Raw genomic sequence first — 22,550 nt, 5'->3', positions numbered from 1 at the left:
TAGCCCTGTACTTTCATAATCGTCATCATCAGCTTGGGGAAAAAAGTAATTATGATAATAGCAAAGCAACTGTCATAAATATGATTAAAAATTAATCAACGCTCTCCATTTAAATGAGTTAAAAGCTTGAAAGTAATGAAGAAATAATTTTAACATGAAAATATGCAAACACAATAAATAAATCAATATGTACAACCTCTTCTGAAATGTTGGCTGGATTTTGCCTGTGTGTGAAATGAAATTCCAGATAAAACAAAACCCTGTGTTTGTTTCTTAGTGACTCACACATTTCACATTTTAAGCTTGTGGCTGGCCCATAGTGTCCTATAAATATTCTGCATGCCAATATATGGCATACGGAATTATTTTAGAGATAACTTGGTTTCAAAGAACACATTAGCATAGGACCAGGATGCCCAGTTTTGCTAGTCTGAGGCTGGCTCAGCCAGTGCATTCTGACGTGAACACACAAGCACGATACTTGAAGACGAGCCTTCTGGAAGGCAGTGTTGAAGCTACGGTGAATTCATGAAGTGAGTGGCAGCTAATGGACTCTGCTTTCAAGATGCTTGCTCTCTAGTGAGACCTAAGACAGGTTAAGAACCATATACAGTAAAAGAATATTTTCTTCCCTAGCCTAATGAATGCTTTTTTCCCCTCATTATGTGTCTATAAATAAACGTTAAAGTGGGTGCTGTCAGACTCAGTGGTGCAAGATACAAGTATGTTATCAATTCAAGAAAATAATTCAGATCAGGCAATACTGTACAACTGGATGTTCAAGCCTAATATAACTATTTCCCTTGGTAAGACAAGGGTTAACAGAGATTTCTTGTGAGTAACTATTATTTAGGAAGCCACAGCAGCACAGCCACATGGTAAATATAATTGCCATACCTTGTAACGTGTTGGATTTTGAAGTGAATTTTAAAGCACTGGACACCTCTCCTCTTTAGACACTAAAAAGCTATTTCTAGCCATCTGTTCTACATTCTGCTATTCTTAGTGTGGCATTACTTATTTTATTACCATATTTATATATGTGGATACTCTTTGTCTACCAGCTTTAGCAGTTAATCATTATGTACGTTAACATTAAAATAGTTTTCTTAGATCAATAGACACTGCTCACACAGTTTAGAACTCTAAGCATATCTTTCAGCAACGACAGGTAAATATACAATACAAGTTAATCTCTAAATATTTCCTCTGCACATCACTGCTCATATGCATCTGAATTTGGGACGCTAAAGCACAAAATACTTTTAATATTGTGTCAGGCTCAAATATCTGTGTGCAAACAAGATTAACATTGTGTTCGCTATGTCAATGGTACTTCCCAGTGGTTGCATTTACAAGGAGGGCTCCAATGATAATGATTTAATTTAGAAGGAAAGCACACTGAAATAATAGTTTGCTTATTATACGTCCATCCTACCTTGTGTTTGAGACACTGCATGACAGGATTTCAAAAGCTGTTTGTACAAAAATAATAATGTCAAAATTGAGTAATACAACAAGAAGCAAATTAAATGAATGAAAACTGAAGTGAGATTGAAAAATTAATGCAAGAAAAACATACATAAACCAAAACAAATTTAAATTCATAACAGTTTGTATTGAAGGCTGTTTCCACCCATAATTCTACTTTTCTACATTGTATATTTGTATGAAAAATTTCTTCTCTTGTTTGGTCAGGAAAAAAAGAATCACGTTTTGAAATTCTCATTAAACAAATATCACCTTTATCTTGATCCAACTAGCTTTCATACGTCAATGTGTACAACAACGAAACCAGACCCAGCTGAGGGTTTGCACTGGTGCACTTTTGGGGCTAAAAGGAAGTGGTCAAAACAGCAGGTATGAAAATATATGCTCTAATGGATCAAATTAGAGTGAGTTAAAAAGCTGTTAAGGACTACCCCTGTGGTGGAGGCCACCACACGCCCACACAAAAGTGATAACCAGCACGTGAATGATCTTACTCCATTTAATCATTGATGATTTAAGCTAGCTTCACCTCTGCACTGAAATGGAGTACGAGCAAGCTCATGTAGACTGTTACCATCTCTCAGCAGCGGAAGCTGTAACCCCAGGTGAGGGAAGTATCTAATTGCCGAAAGAGGTGACTCCTTTAATGACTCACACTGATTTCCCAGCAACCTCCCTCCCTTACACATAATGCGTTTATCACATTGTGGTTCAAAGCACAACTATAATCATTCCCTCTTGTCCTTTTGTTTTTAAAAAACAGATCCAAAGCCCTCTGAAGCCAATGGAAAGAAACCACCGATAACACCTATCTCTGGATCAAGCCCATCATTTTTTGTCAACTAGCACAGTTTACAGGGAGTTCTGTGTCATGCTCTACAGTGATGCTACAGATCCGTTGTAGCCCAATTGCCTCCCCCACCTTTTGATTATGTGCAGATATTGCTCAGGAGCAGACTGACGAACGACAGATCCATTCGTGTTGGATGTTACAGACAGCGTCTACAGAAACCCTGCGAGGGAACAGACTAGGAAGTTTTGGTTGTTGTCCAGAAGAGAGGTGGAGCGATCAGAAGACAGAGCCATGGTGGCTGGGGCTCGGTGGTAGCGGCTGCCTGCGATCCTACATGCTGTCACACCCCTAGAAGTTAACCAGGCTGCAGCTTTTGGGGCTGTAGGACTCTCTCCTGACAGTGGAGATACTTGATTTGCAATGTACTCTTCTCTTCCCTCCCGCTCTGCAAGATGGCTTTAATTCATATTATAATGTCTGCCAGAGAGTTCAAGTTCTAAACGTTTAATAAACAAAGAAGTAAGCACATAACCCTTGAAAGTAACGGGTATTAAATGCACCCCTTCTCTCTCGTCTCACTGAACTGCTGGGTATATTCCCCTTGCAGTTTACATTTTTGTAAGCGCAGTACTGCAAGTTCCTGCCATTATTACAGCTCTGCTGGCTCAACCTTTCAGCAAGGGAACTGCTCAGAACATAGTGTTGCTTCTACCAGAAATAAGATTAGAATTTTCCTTTCCTTGCCAAGTAGTTTTTCAATTTAAAAAAAAAAGCTTATAAACTAGCAGAAAATAATAAGATATTTTAATTAGGAAAGGGTGTACTAGTACAGATAAAACTCCCCATGCTACTATATATCTCTAGAATTCAGTCCAAACTAACTGTCTCAGAGTTCAGAGATGCTCTGTGCATATTTCACCTCTATTTTCCAATCAGCACTAGAAATGCAAGTTCCAAAATGCAGGAAACAGATTTGCTTGAAGTACTTTTTGGAGTATGGATATGCTGGGCCTTTTATGACTGTCATATCTCGCTAACGAGTATCAATGTGGCTGAACAGCTGAAAGGACAGACTCTGGCTAAGCAGTCTAGCTTTCACATGCTTATCTGAAACAAATCTGGTTCTGTATCATTATCTAAGTCACCTCACCTCTTCATTTTAACTCCTCAAGTAGGTGAGTGACCATGAAACAAGGTCATTTTCCCAAGTTCCATAATGACTTACATTCAGAAGCATTCTATTCAGCCTGATTCTGGTTACTGTTTTCACTAGCTCGCTTTTCTTTTAAGCCTTTAAAATAAGATACCTGCTCATTCTGCTTCTCCAAGACTTCTAAATGCTCAAGCTGAACTTTTTTCAACTGATCCATTTCCTTTGACTGCTTCATTGCCAGCTGTAAGCAAGAGAAAATAATAGGGGGAAATGTAACACATTATTAACAAGCAAAATAAAAACTTACTTGAAACATACACATATATACACTGTCTTGCCCCATTTGGATGGCACAAAACATCACAGGAGGACTATTATATCATCCAATCTTAAGAAGAGCTATTAATATAATATGTATATTACATCTATAATATGTATTACATAAAAGCAGCAAATACACCACAATGAATAGTAATTTTGTTAATTTAAAATAGCTTCCTCTTATACAGATGTTAGATCTTTTACACTACAAGTACGTGGAACAAAGCAAGGACAAACATCTGTTTTTTTACTAGAGCTGGATTCTCAACACAGAGAAATGAAAATGAATATCCAGAAATAGTGCCCAGTGACTTTGTCAAGGTTATAGTTACCCTTTTTCTCTCTTCCAGGAACTTTTTTGTGTTGCTGCTGTTCAGTTCTCTGACTCGCCTAAAAAAATGCAAACGTTGTCCATGAAGACTCATTGGAAAAAAAGAAACCCAATAGAGAGAATCACAAACTCATAAGGCGTATTTTGGTTTCTGATTATCTGTAGCATGTGGGACTAATGGCAAATTGTACACTCCTCTGGCTACGCGCCTTTACACTTAAAGGTTTCCAAGTACATTGACAGTATGATTGAAGACTTGAAAAAAAAAGACCAAGACTGTTGTGAATGAAGTTTGCTTTCTCCCTTACTCAAGAGTGGTGGACAGAACTTAACAAAATGTTTAATTCATTTGTGTATCCCTTACTGCACTCTGCTCTCAATTTATTTTTGGTGTATAAAAAGTGCTACATCTCTTAGCAGTGGTAATGGAAAAATCATCTGATGATCATAAGTAAAGTTACAGCCTACCAATGCTGTCAGGTTCTTACAGCTGTTATTTAAGCAAAAAGGTAAGTATACAATTAATATTTACATACAATACCTAACTGCAAAGTGTCTCTTCCTAAGATTTCCATCATGAAATATACCAAAAATAGTACAAAGAGCTGAATCAGACTAACCGCAAAGCCTGAAAACCAGAACTGCATTCAGACTGCTTTCAAATCTGGGAACAGATTTATCTCAGAGTCATTAGCGGAGGTCTTGCATTAACTAAGCATACAGCTACCAAGGGCTCCAACAACTCATCTTCCTGATGAGCTAGGAGTCCGTAACACTCAAGGGACTTAGTTCAGTGGGAACAAGTTCAAGCCTTTTGACCAAAATAGCCCAGTGCCAAGGAGGGAAAGAATGAGCCAGATGGCAAGCCCAAAGTGAAGGGGAAACCCTGAAGGCTTATGAGACATCATCATGTAGACTCTGCTTTTATCTATTTATTTGGAAACTTTTAGGATAAATAGAAGAAACTTAAAATAGCTATAATCCTCCAAAAAGTCTCAGTAGCTGGTACTGGCAAGTGTCTCTCCAGTCTCTCAAGTCAATTAAGGCTGTCATCCCCAGACGTGCTGTGAATAACCCACTTTCGCAAGTGCAGCAGTGCCCTTGGTTTGCTGAGCTTGGATGCTGGCCAGGTCTCCAATGCCAGCACATAACGAGGGAGAGAGCTGCAGTTCAGTTCAGGAGTGGAGAAGCAACACGTGTGGAGTACATCTCCTGCTTCTTCACTCCTATCTTCCATCACCCCCTCCGCTGATTATCATCACTTTTAGCACTCCTTCCTTCTGTTCCACCTCTCCTCCGTGTTATCAGTAGACGAGGGAGAAAGCCTTTCACTGGCGCCGCCTCCTGTGTTTTTAGTGATGCTGCCTCTCCAGTTATTCTAACTCCAGCTAGAACCAAACCTCGGACTCCCTTTTCAGTACAGCCCTCATTTCATTTAAAAAGCAACAGCAAAAAAGTATAATGCACATTAAGTACAATCATGAAAACTCTTACAGCTGTGTTTCAATTTAATAGTGTGATTAGACCTACAGCAGTCAGTCATAGCTGAGGAGCATAAAGTTAAGAACCTTTGTATTTCCCTGATCAGGGCATTACATTTATTAAAAGGATGAATGTGAGAAAAGCAACATTTTTTCCTAAAATGGTCATCTAAAAATATATTCAGCACAATCATTAGATATTGTTTCCTTACATAAAAGCATGGTTTTAATAGAATTAATCCACGAGTTCACCTGGCAGCCCTTGACAGCATTCTTCCCTTCTCAAGAAAGGAGATCTGATACTTACCTCTCTCTTTCAGCTTTATTTTTGATAGATTTGTCTTGGCTTATGGCTTTGCTGTTCTCCATAGATATTTTAGCCTGGTTGGCACGCATTTCCTTGCTTTCCCTAGGCAAAACCAAACAAAGTCATTAATGCCTAAGATGCAATTGTTGTTGAAGTTGGTTTCCTGATATTACTGTGGTTAATTTTGTCCTTGAAGCATTAAGGAAGAGGAAAGAACAAACCATACGAAAATTGCCTTCCTTTGGGTAGACTCTACACAACTTGAGCAAGCATTCAGAAATCTCCATTTGCTCCCCAGAATATAATCTGAAAGATCAGTTTAAACCATTTTTACACTTTGAATGTTATAAAAGGGTATAAAATACTCTCTTTTGTCCCTGGTATATGAGTTGTCCGAGTATGAGCTACTATCAGCCATTTAGAAAATGCAATTTGACTTTTAAAACTGCTGAAAAAAATTTACAAATCCTGCACTCAGAACATGACTGCAATATGAATAGTAGTAATATTTGCTAGTTGTGGTATGAGCTGACAGACTTTCTTTTAAGACTTCTACTTTGGGCCTGAAAAGAGCCCTGTGGTTTAGACCATGGTCAGACTTGTGTTTGGTTTCTCCTTCTGGCCCCATGAACCTCGTAGCCTTTTGTGTTGAAACAAGATAGCTTTGACAGGAGGGTGGCAATCACCTTCCCAGGGGTAATGTCCCGAGTGGTGTGGTTTGACTCGGGAGGTAGAAAACCTCTTCAGTGTTTCAGCCAGTGTAGTAGAAAAACAGAAAATAAGTAAATATCCTGTTGTTTTAAAAAGAAAAAGAGATCGTGATTCTTTGTTGGGAGGAACAGCACAGATGCTTACTTTCAGAAACGGCTTATGAACTGTGAGTGAGCGGAAGGCTTTGCATCACTCTGGGTAAGCCAGCCAAGCTCCAAAAAGGCCATCCCTGAAGGCGAGCTCTTGCTTTCTGCCTGCTTAGCATTCCAGTACCTGCAGCTCCTGATCTTAAGTGCTTATTTAAACAGGAATTATATATGGAAATTAGGCAGCGAATAACGGATTGTAAAGTCCCCAGTAGTGCATAAGCATCTAAAAGCTACCCACCGCAAGCCAAGGCAGTGCCTCAGTCTCTTTTTCTGGACATGATCTTAAGTAGAGCGATAAACAATCATTGTACTTATTAACCCAAAATTCTAAGTATTTTGTGTGCACAGAAGAGGAGGGGTGTGGCACATAACAGAGTGCTTAATTTAATGAAATGCTGTCACTGAATCTTTTCTAGCTTTTTTGCCTCTCTAAAAGACATTAATCATTAAGTAGCACGAGGAAACTTTGTTCCACGACTTACATTTTCCACAGTTTAAACTTTTTATTGAAGAAATGCAATGCTTTCTTTTCCTCCCAGAGTTCGTGAGGTGAAACATTTCCTGAATACAGATTTAAAAGCAGTGGTATTCACAGCAAAAATCAGACTGGGTTCTAAAAAAATGTTGTGTCGAGGGCACATTTCATTCCAACAGTCCTTTCTCCAAATAAAAGCTTTTATTTTCTACACTGAATTCAAAGTAATTTTCAAGCACACTATCTTAAGAGCAGCACTGAAATAATTTATTTTTATTACTGCGCTCAAGGATATGAAAAAAGTTAAGTGTAGGTGTTCAAATTGATTTAGCCTATTTGCATCAGATACAATTTTAGAGTGAAAGAAGTTAAGAGGATTAGATGACTACTGTGCATCACTGATGATTTCAAAATGAGGCTTTGGCCATGGATGTGGCTGAAAGAGCCAACACATCTATATGCAACTGTTTCTCTATTCTGGAAACAATAATCTAGCTCTGAGTTGCACTGCTGTTGGGTCTTTCTGGATGCGTTGGCTTTTCACCGCTTGCAAGAAATAAAAAGTATTATTAACAAAAGAAATGAAAAATCTTATCTTCCTTTTAAAATCACCAAGAAGCACTTGTAGGGACCACTCCTTGTTGCTAAAATAGCGCTTCTCAAAGACGGGGCCAAAGTTCTAGTGTCCGTTCATGGCTCAACCGCCTGCCGTGGGGCTTCACGTCGAGTCTTGAGTTCAGCCCGTGCTGCCCTGGCTGGCAGCGCTACACCACCATTAGAGAACTCCCTCCCGCTCACAAGTGGTGGTGATGCCCGCAGCCAGAGTTAACTGGAAGAGGTAGATACGGCAGGACGGTAAAGAAAAAAGGGGTTCTGAAAAACGTGGCGCATGAACTGCAAGATTTAACTGCTGATTTCCTACTGTATCATACTGACTGCAACTCTGAAATTTATACAAACGTGTCTTTTAAAGGGATACTTAACGTTAAGCATGTAAGTTTATCCTTGAGAGTTTATACATATATTTAGATGACATTGAAGTGCAATAACATGTTATTTTATGTCACCAGTATTGTTTGAATGACTAGAAATCTCTTCTTCTATTAAAAAAAAAACAACATAATTTTTCTTTCTCTTTCATGTTATTTTATCTGGAGCACATAATGCTTGCAAATAACAGCTTCACGTGCCCAATTTCTGAAATGCTGCAAGCTCACTACATCCAAGTTAGTCAAGCTAACCCAGTCTGGGGTGGCAGGGGGCACAGCACCCCCGGAGCTCAATGAGCTTCAGATTTTTAGTAGCATCTGCTGTCTTCTGCTTTCTTTTTAAATGAGCTCAAAGCACAAACTGTAATTGCTTTTTGTACTGCACATGGAGGGAAAGTATCTACCCTACAGCAGATAACTACATCACTTTAGATTACTGATCTTTCCTACCGGCCCTGTGTCCTCTGTTGTGATAGCTAACTCGTTACCTCAGCTCACAGAGAGGGAAGCGGTGAGAACAGCATGCTGAGAGCATGGTCCACCTCCCACGCTGCTCTCAGATAGATCCTTTTTTTCCTATGGTTACCTGAGTTGTCTGTTGGCTATTACATACACCTATACACATAAATGGATATGTCTTCCTACACACAATATATTCTATAAAAAGTTTACAAATGATTAAGTGTAAAGTCTCTTTGGGGCATTATTATTCACATTTCAATATTTCACATTCCAAATTCTTCTGAAATATTCATAGATTCAGACACAGTCTTAAATTTATTTTAAACAGGAAAGTCCCCAGTCTGCACATTTAGGAGTTACACACAAATTCCCAAATAAGCAGAAAAACACTAAACTGCAATGAATAAAGCAGAAAGAATTTTGAAGGTTGTTACTCCTGGGACACCTGAGAAGACAAAGTTCTCAGTATTTACCAGGATGTAGATTTTGAGGTCTGGTTCTTAGTAGTTCTGAAAATAGAACAATACATGGACTGCACACAAATGATTTCTAATAAGAGAGCAAAATCCATTACTAAGAATATAAGAACCGTTTACAAGAAATGATATAGGGCTGTTTAAACAACATAGAGATAGAGAAATTCTAAACCCAAAAACTATGAGAAAAAAGCTTTAAAAAAAAAATTAAACTTTGCCCTAGTGTAGATATAATAGCTGCCTACAATGACAGCCTTTAGCAAAGAGAATAAGGAAATACGTATGGAAAAGAAAACAAAAACTTACTTTCACAGGCTATATATTAGTAAATTATCTTCTAAGCGTTGTAGTGAATTTCAAATAGGACAGAAAACAGGACTCAAAAAAAAGAGTGATGTGATTTCTCTGGGCTGATGCAGCCAGGTATGATTTAGAGATATAGTACCAAGGACTGCACCTTCCTCTGGCTAGTATCTTTTGAATTATGCATTTGTATTCTAATTTAACAATTTTTTTACTTCATTTTTGACTGGGTATGTATTGCAGGACAGCTTGACAGGGTTACCACAGAGATTAACATAAAGATTCCCTTTTGCTGGGACAATTCTCTTTTGGATGGAAAGCTTGCAGGTCCCAGCACACGTTCTCTCTGATGCAAAGATAGGCTGTTTTTTCACTCAGGAATTTAAAAAATCATTTCAATTCCTTCTTCAAATGTGATTTATTTATTCTTTTATCCCCATGCTTTTACTGTGAAAGATGCTGAAGACAATTACATATGAATATATATACGTATGAATATCTATGTATGTACACACATATTTTGCATTCATATGCTTTTAGGCTGCTTTGCATAATGGATCATAGCATAAAAAAATGATTCCTCTACTTACTGCCATTTTTAACACTGTGGATATGATGTATTTAATTTTATTTAATTTCAAATGGGCAGGATGGTTAATTACAAAAGCAACAAGACAGCAGTGTCATGCAGTATCTTCTGTATTCCCAGTGATTACGACAGAATACTGTATGAAGATAATACGTCAGTCTAACGTAGCTTATCCTGCTACCCGTTGTTTTTATGATCTTACTTTTCATGGATCTTTCTTATAATCACCACTGCTATAAACACGTGTCTGCAACTGCTAGCAACTCCAAAGGATATTTCCATATTTGATACTTCTCAGTTTCCAGCCTCTGAATTGAAGTTCCTGGGTAAAGTCTAAGCATCCACAGCTGATGCAAACTACCACCGCTTCACTGCATCTGCTGCCTTTAATGAAGTTCAGATAATCTAAACCAGCTAAGAAGCCCATTCCTGCATCTATCTAAACCTTGTATGATCACTTCTTTTACTTCTACCATACATACAGCCCAGTATCTTTGACAGAAGTACAGGCGCTATCAACACAAGAAACTAAAACATTATACAAAGCAGACATAAACCAACCCTTATTATCAGGTAGCACTGCCCTGCTCACCTGTCATGTGAAAATTTTAGCTGCTGGGTTTGTTGTTCATGAGCATTAATCAGCAGTTTCTTCAGTAGTTCACACTGTTGGTTCAAGTGTAAATCACGGATTTCTTGCTCTTCGGCACTGTGCGTATTGATCATCTCAGACCACTCTTTAGTGTGCTGTGCCACAATCTCCTTGACCTGTAGAGAAATAACAGCAGCTTTGCTAGAGGTTCTCAGCTAGGCTAGGAGATCAACTATTACTGCTGCTAAAGATGATGTGAAGACAATCATAAAAAAGATTATAAAGAACGCAGCTAAATTGTGAAAAATGAAGTTACAGAAATGAAGTTGCTTCACAGAGTAACAAAGCCACAGAGGACACTACAGTGTATCACAAAACCAGATGTAAAACAACCCCTGCTATTAGGACTCTATTATCTAAAGTGCCCTGAATAAATTGGCTGCATTTATGCTCTTGACTGTACTACTGTTATTTTAAAACCTTCTCTAACACTGGGTTCATAATAAAATGGTTTCACATTTTTGGTTGCCAAGGAAAAAAGTGTGTATTGAAAGTATTGAAATTAACAATGGAAAAAACCTAGCAAGCGGGATTTCTCTGAGGGCTTAAATACAGTCTTTGATTTTGTGGAGACAGTTTTACAAACACAGTCAGTTTACAGAGAAATCCTGTATTTAATACAACCTGAATCTGAAGATGGGCTACGTATCTTTTCACATTTTTGGTTGCCAAGGAAAAAAGTGTGTATTGAAAGTATTGAAATTAACAATGGAAAAAACCTAGCAAGCGGGATTTCTCTGAGGGCTTAAATACAGTCTTTGATTTTGTGGAGACAGTTTTACAAACACAGTCAGTTTACAGAGAAATCCTGTATTTAATACAACCTGAATCTGAAGATGGGCTACGTATCTTTGTTTTATATTCATTAAGACAGCAGGGAATCTGACAAGTATTCTTCTCTTGCTTATCTCACAAGACTCACAAGAGTAATGTCACAAGACTCATAAGAGTAATGAGATTAAAGTTTTGTAAAGTTCCCAAGCGACAATATGAAGAAGTCTAAATCACCAGAGTTGTTGTTATAAGAATATATTGCACTCGATGATTTAGAAAAGAAGCTAATAGAAAGATATATTTTTTTATCCTTTAATAATTATCTTTGGGTATTTTGACAAGCTATCCTACTTCTCCGTAAATGGTATACAAAATATGTCTGACAATAAACCTATTTTCAGGTAGTCATTTCAACTGCTACTATGGTAACTAATAGCATCTGGGTCATCTTCTATGAAAGCTAAACCTTATTCTTCAAATCAAAAATTGCCACCATATTGCTCAGAAAGTGAGAGACCGATGCCAGTATTTTAGGTGTGGGCCCACATGTGGGCTCTGCGTAATGCAGAACAGACTCTCCTGCACACACTGATAATGGTGAAAGAAGAGGGGACCTTAACAACCCCAGTCTCCATTCTGCCCTGGAGAGGCTCCTCTGAAGGCCTTCCTACACAAAGCCCATGTTGTGTAATAAAGCTGGACTCCTAATGAGAAGAAAAAAAAAAAAAGCGAGTCATTTTTGTAACAGATCAGGGTGACTACCACTACCTGAAAGCCAGACTTGCATTTAACTATAGTTAAATAGTGGTCCCATATCAAAACAGATAGGATTGGAGGCAGAAGCAGCTGACAGAGAGCTACCTGGAGTTTTCAGCAGCTGTCAGAAAAAAACAAAAGCATTTTGAGGCAGGAGATTGGTATGACTAATATAGGCCTAACTCATCAGGGTGTTTAAGAGTGAGTGCACCTCCAGCAAAATGAGCCATGCATTTTGTGCGTGTGGGTACGTGTACTACTAAGCCAGAGCCTATCAGCTATGAAGTGATAAATACGCTGAAGGATGTGGAGCAGTTAGTGGGAGTAGTATCTTTAATAAGATGTTTGTGAGGCAGTACTGCCTTCAGAGCCAGAAAAACATGAGGGCTCAGTTTTAAAATGGGTCAGGATAAATGCTTGGATGTTGTTAAGGAAAAGACACTAACTTTTCAGATGGAGTTTTTGAAAGGTTGAGGGGCAGACATTCCAGCTCACCTCTGGCACCCACCCTAAGGCACTTAAGTTAGGACCAATTTTAGTCCAAGCTCCTTGTATCGCTGATGCGAAAAGGTGAGCAGTTTCAAAGCAGGATTTATCACACCGAAACACTGCCTGGAGATGCCTCTCATATCTACAGGGCCTCAAGCAACTGGACACTTCAGTTAGGTTGCGTGAATCTCCTCTCGATAGTGACCTCACTTGGCTTATCAACCCCCAGGGAAACCTAGAGTGGACTTCAGGGGAGCTAAAAGTAAGTCATGGCTGAAGTTCTCAGGAAAATCCATTCCTTAGTTACTTATTTTCAATGCAGAGTTTCCAGATGGAGTCAGCTCCATCCACGACTCAGAGAAAAAAAGGTACAGGTAGATCCAAAGTCCTGAGTAACCGGGTGTAATTGGGACCACAGCCTCAGAAAAATTCTATGGTCACAATGTTCGAAAGTATTAACATTTGAAAAAGACAAGTGCTATTATGTGACCCAGGAAGCAGGCAGAGCCAGCAGCAAATTACACCTGTGTACCACACATCTTGGCACAGGAGCCCACACATGCTTTCCTACACAGATTGGTGATTCAAATTGCCTTCCTGCAGAGAATGCTCTGACTGGGCTCTGCCCCCTTTCAAACATCAATGAAATTGTAGCGGGAACTGTGACAGAGCTGGCCAAGTATTCTCCTCCACCGTCTGCTGCTGTGCAACTCTTTCATGCAGTCTGCCATTTAGGACTGGGTTTCAGACTAATTTGAAGTCTTAGAAAGTGCAGGGGATATTACCATATGAGATCTGAGATTCCTAGTCACAGTAAGAGAGTTTTACGTTGCCCTAAAAGGACAGGCAGGCATTCCAGTAAACAAAAAAGAGTTTGCTTTTATTTAAAGCCTCTTTACGCTGTAGAGAAAATGCAAAACAATCTTTGCGTAAAAAAAGGAATCATGACTTGATAAAATAGTGAAACAAATAAGTGTATAAATAGTGGAAGCCATGATGAAAGCAAGTATTTTGTGACTTAACTGCAAAGAGAGTTTACAAAGCCCAAACAAACGCAGAGAAACAAAGACTCAAGGGCCGACTGCAATTGAATAATGTCATCATTGTTTTTAAATGGTTAATGTTATACGCTACAGAGGAACACAAAGGCAGGAATCCTACATCTCAGGTACACTGATACCAAAGAATCATAGAATATCTCGAGTTGGAAGGGACCCATAAGGATCATCGATTCCAACTCCCCAAAGAAGAAACCTGCAAGGAAACTTGAGCATGGCAGTACTTTAAGTATTTAATCTGCGAAGGTAGGAAGTAAGAATCATAAAAAACCTGCCTGTGTTCATGGACAGATGTGCTAGTGATGTGCTACTAATTTCAAAACCGGCATGCAGTCTAAGAAGCAGGTACAGCTCCTTGTAAAACAAGTTTTTCTCTGGGGCTGGGAGAGAAAGGGAAGATTTCTTTTCTTAAATATCCTGCAAGCGAGAAGTCTCATTTCAGGTAGAGCAAAATATAACCTGATGAGAAGGATGTAAGGGATTTGCCAAACACCAGTTACAAGATTTGAAATACCCAATTTGACTCAGATTCAGACGACCTTAGAAGTCAAGACCATTAAATCATCTGAAATCCAAATCTGCTGCAAATCTGTGATACGCTTCAAAGTTCAGATGTAGTAAATTCTGTGTACATCCCTGCTTTTCTCCAATTTATTAGCATCATAGTTAAAATGACTATTTCATTTGCACTGGGCTGTGCTCTTGTCCTACTTTCCACTATTAAGGTAGTGTTGCTTATCCAAAAGGATAAGAAAAATAACCATTAGCTAACTTCTCTCTTTCCTGTTCTACAGACTGTGTTTGCAACCCTGTCCTTTCATCTGTTCCTACACTGGGCCTAAGAGACTAATTAAAATCTTGATAAGGAACTTTCTTTTGCACAGCATATATGCAAGATGTTTGTTTAGTCACTAAGTTCAAGCAGGAATAATCTTTGAAGTAATCTTTCCTCTTCTTCTTTTCATCCTCTGCCTGCTTGATATCGGGACCTACTTTTTTAATGCAGGGGAGTAATTTGCATCTGCTAGGTCAATTGTGTGGGAAGTACACATTGAGACGTTCAGATCTAATTTAAATGTTTTATGCCAAACTTGGGCCGGGTGTTTCCTCATGACAGGAAGACTTTTGTAGATGAAAAGGTCTCTTTGGTGCTAAAAGTGTACACGCACATTGTGACACGGAGCTGCACTGGAGGACATGAACTGTAATTAAAGCTGAATTATGGTATAATCCAATATCAAAATTAGTGGGCCAAATGCTGAGAAATGCTGAATGACTGTTAATTAATCAAACTCCCACTATATCAGTGTAATGCATTCAGCATCTCAGAATTTAATCTAATTTAATTGCACCTACCTTCATCTAGGAGAAAAGTTAATTTCCCTATGGTCTTGAGCACTGTTTTCCAACCTGCTGCTTGCAAACCTTTGAATGATCTCCAGGAATAATTCAAGGGCCCACACGCGGCAATTGAAACAAAAGAAGTCTGTGAGAATACTAAAATCGGTACATAATCTGGACAATTTTGATGGAACCACAGTGAGCAAGATATTGAAAATCACTGACCTAGAGAAAACCAGAGGTAGATGACTTGCAGAGGAGTTCTTCAGGAATTATCCAACACACAGAGGCTTGGCATTTCGAAGGAGCTTACATTTAAGTCTCCTTTGAAAATGTCATCCTAAAACCTGACATGGGAGTGGACAAAAATCAATCTATTTTCCAGGTATGGATTAAGTTGAAGGGAACCAGTTTAAAAGCAGGATTTTAAAAGGAACAGAGCTCAGAAACTGCATACATTTGTGGAAAGGGAAAACATGAGTCACATTTATTGGATTTGGAAGATTAATGAACACTTGCATGTCCCTTGCGTACAAATCACACCTCTTAACTCCAGACTGTGAATGACACAGGTGAGAAGCAGAGATCGCAGCAAAGAGTTTTCTACACAATGTAACTTCAAATGAGTTTTGGAGCTTATGTCTGGATGATAAGGAGCTACTGCTCTTCAGAGAGTTTATTTCACTAAGAAATGAATGAATTATCTTTTTTTTTTTTTTTAAGTTGTCAACAAGTTTGCTTTTATTTAAGGAAACGGTTCTGGACTTTTCATAGGAGAAGGAGATAGGGAGATAAGACAGTACACTAGGTTTTCTTCCTGGGGATTTTCCTACCTCTTTGGCTGAACAGGCAGCAACAAGAAAGAAACCTTGTTTAGAAAACCAGGATCTTCTCCACATGAAATAACAATACCAAAGAATAAAATTAGGAGAAGAAAAGATGGAAATGACCTTATTCTAGTCTCAAAGATGTGGCTGCTTTTGCGTGTATTTTCTATACTTGTCTGATTCTTTTCACAGGTTTCAGCTTTTACAGTAACTCTCCTGTACTGTGGTCAGTCTCCTCTACTCTTCTTCCTCCAGATCGTTTGGTACATGGATTGTGTCTTCTAGTGTACCTGCCACCCTCTAATTTGTATATCTTTCAGAAACTTGAAAGCATGTCAACAGGTGGTAGATAAAATTTTCAAAGGAAATATGAAGTCGATGAACATAATAGTGGTATAGAAGTATAGAGGAAGCAGCTCTAAGCAACTCAATGTGAGCCATGAATCAGAGCTTGAGAATAGCTTTTTCAAATGAACTGAGGTTGAGTCTCAGAGCACTTTTATTCTCCAGCACCTTGGAGAAAACAATGCAACTAAGCAATGGAGAAAAATAGAAATAAGAAGGCACTTGGTTCAAGAGCAACTTCGACTCCTCCTTCCCTAAGAGACAGACTAGCAAGTGCTGTCCACAGTGACAACGAGGAAAAATGAAAAAGAAACTTTTTATGTATATATTTTGAGAAAGTATTTAGCATCCAAATTTCATACAGAATATATTCGTCTCTTTGTTTAGCTAGAACTGACACAAATGACCAGTTTAGATTCATGAGGCATCAATATGGCACTTTCTTCAATAATTTTAAAAGGGCAGGAAACCGATGTTGCTTTTTAAATTTTTTTTAAGAAACACTTTTAGACACTCAATTACTCCCATTCTTTTCAACATGTTATTGTCGCTGAAAATCATTCATATGCTTCCAAGAAAATCAACTACCACTTGGGTCTCAAAATCTCTCTTTGTGATGTTGCATGTGTAAAATTGGCTGTTTGCTTACCTTAGATTTGTGATCTGATGTTAGTGTCTGAATTTTAATTTCCGTTTCTTTCTTCAATTCAAGACAATTACTTCCTCTAAAAAAAGGAAAATTGCAAATGTGTGCCACAAGTTAAACATCTTCCCATTCAGTCAGCTCTTACTAATTAAAATGTTAATCAAAGTTGAAGTGCTGCAGCGTATTGGAATGAAATTATTTCTTCTGGCAATTTATTCACAACTTACAAAACATTGTTGGATTAACGATCATTCAATTCAAACACTGTTGGATTAATGATCATTCAATTCAAACACCACACGATTAATTCTAGATTGGCCCAGCAATTATTCTGTTGCTGAGGATATGTCAAGCATCTCCATTTATGGTACTTGGTTCCTTTTCCAGGCTTAAAATACCTTGCCAAGAGAAACCAATTTCTGCCTGAAAACTTACAGGCATGTTCATTGCCTTGCCATGATTTTATCCTCTGTTTTAAAAGTAATTTTTGCTACTTTTTTTTCGTTTGAGGCAGAGAAAAAGTCGTCATTTGAATAACTACCTCACAGGACAATTTGTGCATACTAAATTTGAACACCTATTGAAAATGTAAGTGCTCCTTTCTGAGAAAACAGAAGTGAATGGGGTGCAGAGAAGGGGGCCTCATTACCCTTGCAGACCACACCAACCCACATGGATGAATCCAAGCCATTACGTATCTTATATGACTTGGAAAGCAACAAATCTTGAAGACAGCCCTCACTCCTGCCATAAGCTGAATACAGCATGGCCTTTGTGTTTGGGTGAAGTTAATGGGGTTGAACACAAGTTGCAAAGCTTGTTTAATGCAGGAGAAGTGCATGATTCTAAGGAACAGGCTGGTAAAATGCCTGCAGAGGGCCTAGGCTGAAGCTCCCCTGACGTGCCTGTGGGTCAGGAGATGGATGACTTCTACCTCTCACCCACAGAATTTCCTTCACTAAGCCCAATTACTTGGGCCGCACACTGGGTGGGACGGATGTACAGAAAAAGTATTCCATTGCAGCTACAACAGACATTTCAATTACTGTCTCATCAAAGTCAATACATTTTTGAAGGCTGACAAGCTCCGTCTTTACCAATCTTCCTTGTTCCCTTTTTTGCAGTGAAGGATTTTTATAACAGAATACAAATTCACACATTGGAAGTCTCTGGTTTTTTTGTCTGGAATAATGCAATATATGGAGAGGAGTCTATTCCACATTCATTTTATCATCTGGAGCTGGCCCTAGTAAGAATGGTTATTGCTTGACTGCAGTAACATTAATCCATGTTTGCTCTAGAAAAGGGGATTTATGAAACTCTTAACAAGTTTAAATCCCATTTTAATATCAAAGTACTGCTGAACTTATGGAAATTAGCAGAAAATTTTATGATCAAACAGCACCAGGAAAAGCCCTTACTGAAAATAGTAGTGTGATGTGCCTTGTGCTCCCAAGGGCCACCAGGAGGACTAGTCATTTATTTTCTAGTGATAGTAAGGAAATTTTTGTAGACATTTCTAACACTCATTTGACACTTTGGAAGTAATATAAAGGCATAGAGACAGGTTCTGACCACCGTTACTTCTGCCTGAAAAAAACCCAGCTGGAAAGAACGTGTCTTTGATTATGCATGTGGGTAGTTGTGATCAGAGTCTGGCTAGAATTCATATATGATTTGTCATACACTATGAAAGAGACTGCTTCTTAGGTGAATCAAGCATATTTTATCCCAAATTAGTCTAATTGGTTTCAACCACTGGACTCTTCAGAATCCCAGACATCAAAACCACCAGCTGATCCCTTCTCTGGAAATGCAGCTTTCATTACATCTCAAGGCAACTTCCAGCCAGGCTAAACATAATGAGAATTGTCCCCAACTGCAGTGGCATAGTCCATGGTTAAACCATCGAGTCACAGTTGGGAACAAATATCCAGGGACAGCCCAACCCAATGTCACATGTCCATGCTCACGCACACACATACACTTGAATTTCTGGACAGTCCCGATAAATCGGAAGGATCTTTATGTGCCTTGAGCTCCATTTCAGAGTGGGAACACGAGCATACATATCCCCATAAGCCTCTCTGAGATTTGTAAGCACTTGAAGTGTACAACAGAAATAGCACAGGGAGCAAAATCCTGTCCATCTGTCAGTGAATTAGCATGTGATTAAAAAACTCTACTTTGCTGAACAATATGCAGCTGACATTTGTCACACCATGTGGCAGAAATGGACCATGAAAAACTGCACAAAATCACAAAAAAGTCTTCTATGCACCTATCAAAAAGCCTTTTTTTCAGGAAGTATCTGAAATTTCAGTATGAATGTCTTGAAAACACATTTCACATGTTCTTTTACAACTTTTATTGCTTGTAAAAGTTCCAAAGTGATAGCCAAGGAAATGAAGCACGTCCTGTACTCACTGAACTCAGAACCCCTTATTCATCAGATCATTTCAGTTCAATGAAGTCTTTAAGTCTCAACTAATGTGTTCACTTTTAAGCATGTCCTTAAATATACTGCACAGCTGGGGTGAAGAGAAGTGTGTGCCTAAGTACCTTGCTGAATAGGCTTTCAGGGCTGCATATGCAATGACCCTGAAGGAAGCCCTTAAAACACTTTGATACATAAAAAAATGTTTCCACAGAAAGTCTGTGGTGATACTGGATTTGATTTGGCTGTTAATTAGATACCAATAGTTGTTCTCATAACACTGAAGAGCCATCAGATGACTGGGAGCTCTGGAGTCCATGGGAAGTATGGAGTCATGGCAAGGAACAGTGTGGCTGTGTATTGCATCTGCTTCTGGAGTAATCATTGCCAACTTTTTTTTTTTTAAACTTTTTATGATAATTTAAAACTATCATAAAGGCTTTGGCATCCATGTTATAAAATTGTGTTATAAAATTAAGAAAAAGACACTGCAAATAGCCAATGAAGTGATCTCAAACTGGGAATCAAATTATCAACTACTTTTATACTTGTCCCATGGGGTTACTCTGGAAAGCATTGTTACCCACCACTTTCCACTATTTACTGCACAAGAGACAGCCATTGCCACCATTAACTTTCTGACACACCTTCATTTGCTGTTTTGCCTAGGCAGGCAGAGGCACTGGCTTCTTCTCAGGCCAACAGGAATACTGATTCATGACTCTTCTGATAGGAGATTCTTAAATACCAGAGCACAGGGAAGCCTTTCTCCCCCGATGATAATTATGGTGCAATGTCCAGGGCTTAGTTCACTGCCACTGTAGTAAATACCCTGACTGTAATTATAAATCTAGCTATATCAATAACCTTCTGCTGTGTTATATTCAATGGAAATTTAATCAAAGCCACATTAAATTAATTAGTCCTGTAGTTGTTCCCTCTCTGTTTGGAGAAGTAGCAATTTTCTGGAAAGAACTACTTAGATTAGAAGTATTTGGGTGCTTACAGTTCTCCTTTCTTGGACAAAAAAACCTACATCAGCTTTTTAAAGAGTTTGTGAGCTTTTAATAATTTAGTGAGGAGAACTCTCCTTACCTTGTTTACTTCTGACGGTTCTATTTCTGTTCCATTGCAAGTTTACAACATGCACACTCAAAAACCACTGCCATTCCAAGTAATTTATAAAACAGAAAGTATTTGTGGAAGAATCCAATGCCAAAGAGGCATCTGTGTTCAGTATGTTCAGTGAGTGAGTTGGTTGCCAGTTCTTGTTGCCAGATGACAACAATATGAAATTAAGGCTAACTATTAGCATAGCTTGATATAGAACTAAATAAAGCAATTCCTGCTTTAGGTCACAGTATTATAGTATAAACCACTGTCTCAATGAAATGCCAGTTGTCATAGGGTGAAAGGTGGAGAGGAGAAACTGCTGCCAGATCACACGATAGCAGCAAGGCAACAGCAGGTCCTGCTACATAATTCCAAATGGGACTGTAAGAGGGACATTTTATTAAAGTCACCAGTATCTTCCAGGAACTTTTCTGGCACAATTAGGAGAGTCACACAGATAACGTCCCAGGCCATCAGCTAGTGCAAACCAAAACAGCTTCACTCAAGTCAAAGGAGTAATACTGATTTATCCCAGCTGAGAATCTGAAGGGTTTTTTTGTTAAAAAGAAACTTCAACTTGACAGCACAGCAAAACTCTATTATTCTGCAACATTCAGGATTTAGAAGTCAGCTTTTTCCCCAAAATCAAGTCATTGCTACTTTCTGGTCATTAGAGCTATTAAGGACCTTAGACCAGTTCAGTCTGCTCTCACTGAACTCGACAGTGACATTCCCTGGGCAATGCAGTGAGAGCAGATCAGATCATAGAACTAAAAATTTCACTTTTACTTTTAAAACTCTGATAGTAGAAGACTAGAGAAAGGCAAACTGAGTACAACATTTATGGCCCATTGCTAGAGCCTCCAAGCAGCTCATACTCAGTTTGATGTAGGATGCTGGTTCAAGCTGCAATTAATTCATCTGAATAACCTTTTTATGAATGTTTTATTCCAGACCACAAAAGCATAAAATCTATTTTAAGTCTAAAAAAAATTTTAAAATAATATCTTACCCCTTCTTCTTGATTGCCTTCTCTAACATTTTCTCGTATGATACCTTTTCTTTATCATATTGTGCCACTATTTTGTCAATTTGTGTGCAGTGCAACTTCTGCATAGCGCTGTGCTCCTGGAAAACAGTAGGACCTTACAATTAGGTTGCTGGATTTTTAATGTTTAGTTTTCTTACAGTGTAAAAATATCAGTGTATGAACAGATAACTTTGACAATGGAATTTAATCTGGTTCAGCCATCTGGTATTAAAGGTTCCAGATATTCCACCATAAGCGCTAAAACATTTCTTCTTTGTTTGAAAAATGAAAATCTGCAGTGGACCTTAAAAACATGGTATACCTTAAAACAAAAGAATGACGGAAAAAAACTCCATCCTTTTGAATAAATGTCCATTTAAGTACAATGTAAAAAATCAGATTTACAAGCTCAGATCACATCAAAGTTTCTGAATGCAGAGGAGAACAAAACTCAACCCAGTCCCCTCTTCCTCTACATATCTCATACTGAATACAGTGCTAGCCCCTTGGCCACTGCAAATCAAATAGCTCCAAGTCCAAACATTAGCTAAAAAATCAAATCATTAACAACTGACATTCTGAAGATCTGGCCCGTGACCCCTAATGACAGCAGCAATCTTATCATTAAGAAATTCCACCTTGTTGCAGAGCATCTCCCTTTGCAAGCGATAGCAAGCTGTGCAATAAGACTTTCAACCACACATGCAGGCTGCAAATAACCATTGCCCCTTGTCCCCCCCGTCCCCCCTCCCCTGCAAACAATACAGCACATGCTGATAAACTGGACATACAGGGCTACCTGTGGAGTATTACACCTCAATGCTAACCCGCTGTCACAACTATAGTTATGTGACTTACATTGGTGAAGTGGCAGAGGAGGTTATCTATGGAAGGGGAGGAAAAAACTGTTCCTATGATGAAAAGATGAATCACTAATGCATGTTACACATTTGGGTCTAGCATACAGACAGTTCCTCTCCATTACAAGACTGTACCAGAAACAACACACCTCATTGAGTGCTTACATGTAGACTTCATTATTGAACTTGAC

At 38.6% G+C, this 22,550-nt stretch overlaps 1 protein-coding gene across 1 annotated transcript in view; it reads right to left on the bottom strand.

The window, feature by feature from the left end:
• The window catches only part of PLCB4 (phospholipase C beta 4), a 93,769-nt gene that overhangs the window by 1,688 nt on the left and 69,531 nt on the right, over positions 1 to 22,550 (bottom strand). Inside the window, exons 30-36 of the mRNA XM_009282559.2 lie at positions 21,482 to 21,597; positions 16,923 to 16,998; positions 10,624 to 10,799; positions 5,878 to 5,979; positions 4,091 to 4,148; positions 3,592 to 3,678; positions 1,439 to 1,475 (exon numbers count right to left, since the gene is read on the bottom strand). Of these exons, the coding sequence (XP_009280834.1) occupies positions 1,439 to 1,475; positions 3,592 to 3,678; positions 4,091 to 4,148; positions 5,878 to 5,979; positions 10,624 to 10,799; positions 16,923 to 16,998; positions 21,482 to 21,597 (652 nt within the window). The remainder of the gene's footprint in view (positions 1 to 1,438; positions 1,476 to 3,591; positions 3,679 to 4,090; positions 4,149 to 5,877; positions 5,980 to 10,623; positions 10,800 to 16,922; positions 16,999 to 21,481; positions 21,598 to 22,550) is intronic.

Source organism: Aptenodytes forsteri, unplaced genomic scaffold (genome assembly GCF_000699145.1).
Source record: "Aptenodytes forsteri isolate BGI_AS27 unplaced genomic scaffold, ASM69914v1 Scaffold5, whole genome shotgun sequence".
NCBI classification, from domain to species: Eukaryota; Metazoa; Chordata; class Aves; order Sphenisciformes; family Spheniscidae; genus Aptenodytes; species Aptenodytes forsteri.
The sequence above is the reverse complement of the archived record's forward strand: the minus strand, read 5'-3'. Positions and strand labels throughout refer to the sequence as shown.